This window comes from Bos taurus, chromosome 1 (genome assembly GCF_002263795.3).
Source record: "Bos taurus isolate L1 Dominette 01449 registration number 42190680 breed Hereford chromosome 1, ARS-UCD2.0, whole genome shotgun sequence".
Classification (NCBI taxonomy): domain Eukaryota; kingdom Metazoa; phylum Chordata; class Mammalia; order Artiodactyla; family Bovidae; genus Bos; species Bos taurus.
The window spans coordinates 71,777,279-71,783,278 of record NC_037328.1 but is presented as its reverse complement, the minus strand read 5'-3'; the positions used below and the strand labels follow the sequence as shown (position 1 = coordinate 71,783,278).

General features: G+C 42.4%; 1 protein-coding gene across 14 annotated transcripts in view; it reads left to right on the top strand.

Annotated features, from left to right (window-relative positions):
• Window positions 1-976: 976 nt before the first annotated feature.
• Window positions 977-6,000, top strand: part of DLG1 (discs large MAGUK scaffold protein 1) — a 270,955-nt gene continuing 265,931 nt past the window's right edge. For 6 of the 14 annotated variants that reach the window (XM_024994992.1, XM_024994986.1, XM_024994978.1 and 3 more), the window contains exons 1-3: window positions 1,482-1,930; window positions 2,391-2,442; window positions 3,101-3,232. In XM_024994992.1, coding sequence (XP_024850760.1) covers window positions 2,424-2,442; window positions 3,101-3,232 — 151 coding nt within the window. In that variant the 5' untranslated portion in view covers window positions 1,482-1,930; window positions 2,391-2,423. Of the gene's footprint in view, window positions 1,196-1,481; window positions 1,931-2,390; window positions 2,467-3,100; window positions 3,233-6,000 lie in introns of those variants that run through there. The other 8 variants (XM_059888094.1, XM_059888090.1, XM_059888075.1 and 5 more) reach the window with 5 other exon arrangements.

The window sequence follows — 6,000 nt, the reverse complement described above, 5'->3', positions numbered from 1 at the left end:
GACTCTTGAGAGTTCCTTGGACTGCAAGGAGATCCAACCAGTCAATCCTAAAGGAAATCAGTTATGAATATTCACTGGAAGGACTGATGCTGAAACTCCAAACTTTGGCCACCTGATGGGAAGAACTGGCTCACTGGAAAAGACCCTGATACTGGGAAAGATTGAAGGTGGGAGGAGAAGGGGACGACAGGAGATGAGATGGTTGAATGGCATCACCGACTCAATGGACAAGAGTTTGAGTAAGCTTCAGGAGTTGGTGATGGACAGGGAGGCCTGGCGTGCTGCAGTCCATGGGGTCGCAAAGAGTCGGACACGACTGAGCGACTGAACTGAATTGGGTGATCTTAGGCAAATTCTTCTTTCTGGATCAGAGCATGGAGGTTGCTGCTACACAGAAGAGGGTCGACGACCTGGAAGTGATTTGGACATCTTTGACCAATTCCTTTTCCAGATCCTGGGAGGCTCAGCCCAGGAGCCAGGTCCTGGCCGGCCAGTTGTCCCTTTCCTAGGTGCAACCGAAAGTTAAACTAGCTTTGCTAACTGAGCTTCGGCTGGGCGGGCGGTAGCTACAGGTGAGTTCTTAAAGGGGCCGCCAGAGCTTGAGTAATACTTGAAGCTGTTGACTTGGAGGGAGTTGCAGGCAAGGGAGAATGAATGAGAAAACGAACGAACCAATTTTCTATTTCCTTCCTTAAATGCATTCATACTTGGAATTAATCACTTAGATTTAAAAAATTCTCTGGTAAAACCTTCAATCTCTTATCAGATTAACTAATCTCCATGTTTTACCTACCCTTCTTTAATTCAGTTCCTCCGAAACTTTTACTGAGGGGCTAATACTAACTTTTAAAAAATTAGCACCGAGTGTAAGAACGCAAAGACGGCACCCCTCCCCCTCGCAAATGCTTCCCTTTTCCCCCTCCCAGGCTCCGCCCTTTCCCGCCCCCTATCGTGGGTGGCGCAGTCGACACCTCCCAGAGAATGCTTTTCCAGGTTGGGGATCCACCCCTGGGGTGGATCTCTCTCCGGCAGAGTTGGAAACGATACGCGTTTAGTGAGGTTAAAGGGTGTCTCGGAATGTGTGTCCTGAATCTGGTGTAGGTGAGGTCACATTTCTCTTCCATCACTGTCACTCTTCCTCGCCTGGTGCTCTACTCGCTCAGAGCCGCGGGACACACCGGTGGGCTAGGACGAGGTAAAGGCGGGCTCTTCCAGGGCGCCCTGACCCACCTGTAGAGTCTGTGCGTGAACTCCTTTGTTCTCAGAACCACTTCGGTGGCCGCGCCTTTATGCAAGGAGCTTCACTTGGATGTTCCTCAGGTCCCCTTCTGCCGTCCCCAGCCCCCTCCTGGCCCTCCTCCCTCTTCGAACCCAAAGGTAGCAGCGCTGAGAGCCCGGGGCTCGGCGCGAGCCGCCTCCTCACTTCCCATTGGCTGAGAGCGCTGGGAAAGCGGTCACGTGGGGGCGCGGCAATCCAGATCAAGGGCCGCCATCTTGGCGGAAAGTTTGGGGGGAGAGCGGTTGGGGGCGCGGAAGGAGGCGAGGTTCCGGGGGTGTGGCGGCTAAGAGCTGAGAGGGCGAGCGGGCTAGCGGGCACCGGCGAGTGAGGAGGCGCCGGGGGCTGAGGCGGAGGAAGAGGCAACGGGGGTGCAGCCGCCGAGGGGAGCTCCTCCCCCGTTCCCTCACCCCCGTCTGCACAGCTCCGCGAGCCCCGGGTGGGGCGGGGGGACGTGGAGCGGGGCAGGGCGGGGGAGACGGTCCGGGGCGCACCCCAGCTCCGAGCGCACGCCACTCGCAGGAACTTTGTGGCGGCGCCGCAGGTGTGGGGGCCCGCGGAGGTGTGCATGTGGGGCACGAGGGCGTCGGAGAGCGGTCGCTGTCCTGTCCGGCCCTCGCTGGAGTAGCTCGGAGGAAGCCAACAAGGAATCAGGCAAGCGAGAGGAGGGGGCCCGAGCAGGGCGGGGTGATCATTCCAGTTGGTTCCTTCTCCGACTGCTTTACAGTCTCTGCTGGTTTAGGGGCCAAGGGTCGGAGCGCCTCTTCACCCACCAGTAGCAGGTGGGGGGTATGCCTTCTAATACCGGGGGAGGGGTGGCCCCACGTCTAGCATTAAGCGCCCTTTGGAAAAGGGGCAGCTTTCGAGGAGAGTTTGGCAGCTTGCTACTGTCTGCTCTTAATTTGCAGGGGAACCCAACGTTAGGTAAAAGCTTTCTACATTGACACTGCTGGGTTTTGAGGCTCTTTCTCCTTTCACTTGGGAAAACTTTGCCAGGTGGACTTTTCAAATAGGGCTAGGAGTTTTTCGATTTGAGAGTTAGGGGTAAATGCTAGGTTAACCTCGATTCTGTTCTTTTCTGAATTCAGTTCTGTTTCCTGTTTTGTGTTCTAAGGTGTGTGTGCTCTCTTCCTGATTCTGGAGAAAAATGCCGGTCCGGAAGCAAGGTGAGAGTTTACTTCGGAACTCTTGTGGGTATCCCTAGCTTTTTTTCTGTTTTGTGCTTGCTGTGTATTAGAGATGTTTGTGTAACTGATGAAACAGCACAGCCTTAGCCTTACTACTTATGGAATCTAAGCCTCAATCATTCAGAAGATGGAAACACCTAAACGTTTGTCAAACTTTTTTCCCTTGCTATCTCTCTAGTGACTGGAGAGGCAATTAACTTTTTTCCCTCTGAAATGTCTTTTTAAAAAGTTTGTATTGGCGTTTTAATATTTCATTTTATTATTCTTAGTAAACCCTTTCGTGAACGAATGTAGAATATTGGCTAAGAACTACTAGTTTTGAAAGAATATTTGAATTATAATGACGGATTGTAGTAATCGGCGTTTGTATATTAGATCAACTGAAACCGTGTTATTAACGCTGATTAAATGATCACTAGAACACATTGGTTACAAAGTACTCACCTTGTTTTATTGTGACATAATGAACAGTTTTGGATCATTTCTAAGGACTATGTGTACAGGAACATAGTAGCATGGATTGACTTGGAGGTTTGGAGAATCGTTTAGGTATCTTTGTAGTCATTTGCTGCATAGCTAGTTTGTAATACTTCCTTGTAAATATATAATTTTAATCAAACTTTTTGTTTCTTTTCAGATACCCAGAGAGCATTGCACCTTTTGGAAGATTATCGTTCGAAACTAAGCCAAACAGAAGACAGACAGCTCAGAAGTTCCATAGAACGGGTTATTAACATATTCCAGAGCAACCTCTTTCAGGCTTTAATAGGTGGGAATTAAAACTTTATTTGTGACCATTATGTGTCAGCTGGGCTTAAGGCTTCTCTGAATTCACTTATTTTGAACTTAAGAGAGGGATATACTTGGTTCTTTGTGAGGCATGCAGTTACTTGAACATCCAGTGAATTGTGTATTTTGATACTTAGACCAATATCTTTTCCAAAAATATCTAATAACCAAAAAAACTTTCAGTATGATTATTTCAGTGGTCTTTGATAACAAAGTGTAATATCCTAGCATTAAAAAATGAAGAGGTTGCAAAAAGTAATGACTGAATAACTGTTAGCTTGTTTCTTTGTTGGTTTTGTTATTTCTCTGGAATCTCTGAAAATGTTTGAAGAGTTGTGTGTTTAAGAACATTCATTCTCTTAATATAGACCTCTGTTTAAACTTGGCATTTGTAGAGTTATAGACTTGAAAAATGATCTTACAGGTAATCTTGGTCTAATCTTGTTTTACAGACAAGAATATTGAAACAGAATTTTATTCTTAACTGTAACTTAAATTTGATGTGGTTCATTGTTTTAAAGGAGAACTGAACAAGGGTGCTGAGTTCTACTCCTGACAGTGCTATTGATTGAATGAGATGGTATAAATCATATAATCTTTTCTAGGTCACTGCATTAGCTGTAGCATGTGGATGCAGTGGTACAGTGGCTTTTAACCTTTTTCCTAAAAAGTAGCTAGATTCTTTTTTAAAGCAAAGTCTTATATTATGTACACAATTCCTGGTATATAAAACAAGATGATCTGTTCTGGCCCTCTTCTCTAGGTACCTTGAAAAGTTTACAAACCACTGAACTAGAAAAATTGTCCCTTTCAATTCTAAGAATAAAATGCATTTTTATTCATCATTGACTATATAACATTAAAATAAGACATTTCATTGGATTATATTTTTTTCCTCAGTAGTTACAGCCTTATATCTGTGTATCAATGGAGTAACTTTTGATGTGATTTGAGGTTAATGTATCCTATTCTATAGTACTTTGAAGTTAATGTAGTCTATCAAATAGCTTATTGGTAAATTGATACTCTACTAAATTAGTTTTAGAATTAAAACGTTAAAGAAGATCACTCAGTACACTTAAATATAATTTAGCATTATTATGAACTTTTGAAAACATACACGGCAACAGAGAGAACAGTGTAATGAACTATTATGTCTGTCACTCATGTTTAAAAATGACCAGTATTTTGCTTATTTTGTTTAAACAGATGGACATTTATTAAATTTGAATTTCTAAGTTCTGAGGTTTAAGGTCCAAATGGATCAAATTGGATTCCTCTGAAAAAACAACAAAGGAAGGGAAAATCATTTTTAGTTATTTTCTAAATCACCATTAAACCTAGGAATGTTTTATTTAGTAGGCTCACCGTTTAGGAAAAAGTAGTATGACTTGTATGTCTTATTTTACATGTAATTCATGGATAGATGAAGTCCTCTGTGTGGAGTCCATGACTTAAGGAAATGATTAGTGAAGTAGTCAACCAGAAACAACACTGAGATTGAGATGGGAAGTAGATTTGCAATGTTGATGGGGATTTTTTTTTTTTTTTGGTATATTCTGCCTCCCCTATTTTGAATGTTTATTCTTATGCATAATTGAATTCTGATAGAGTTAGTTTTCTAATTGTAACTTATACTTGTCAATCTTCTTTGTCCTGTGTAATTTTATTGGTTGTGAGTTTAAGCTTTGCTGTTTAGGTTTACTTATATTTTAAGGTCGTATAGAATGTAGTATCAGATTTTGGTGTAAGGAAAGTAATACATTTTAGGAATTTTGAAACAAGTAAATTTAGTAGAGGGTTTTTTGTGTTTCTATACTGTAATTGAATTAATTGTTGACACTACTAAATTAATAAATGCAATTTTTGGTACATGCTTAAGTTGGATTAATTAATTTTTGAAAATTTTTAGGTCAGTAAGATTTTCTTTCCTTTGTACCTGTACCATTGTTTTTGAAACAGTGTGATAGTTTTTTAAACCTGTAAATTACCCTAAGTTAAAAACTAGAGTCCATTGTGTTCATAGTATGTATGGAAAAATTCTGTTAACTGTTTTTTCCTTTAGTAGGTAGTACTTCATCTTCTGAGGTGATACTTGTGAATCATTGAATTAAAGGAGACCTAGAGTCTTGACCACTAATTGTTGAAAATCATATGGTGCTTAAGGGTTTTGACTTTAAGAGTTTGGAAGTCATTGCCTTAGCTATAGTGAATTACTTAGTTACTACTTGGACTTGCAGTCTACAACAGTTATTTATTGAGTGATTCTTGAATTGGTAGTTTGTATCCACTGTTTTCATGCATTTAAAACAACTTTGTGCAAGGACCTAAGTTGCTATGGGAATCCCCCCCACCCCATAGTTGATATATTATTAAGGTTAGGCTTCCGGCACCTTGAGGGCTTCCTTGGTGGCTCAACAGTAAAGAATCCACCTGCAGTGCAGGAGACACGGGTTCAATCCCTGGGTCGGGAAGATACCCTGGTGAAGGAGATGGCAACCCACTCCAGTATTCTTGCCTGAGAAATCCCATGAAGAGAGGACCCTGGCAGACTAGTCCATGGGGTTTCAAGAGCTGGACACAACTTAGCAACTAAACCACAACCACTTTGTTGTTATTCAGAGGAATAGGCATACACATACTGTGCTATATCTGTTCTAAGATACCAATTTTTAAAAACTTCAACATCTCTGAACTTGGGATGAATTTTATAGTGGATATATATTGGCACTGGTTTTGCATTCTTAG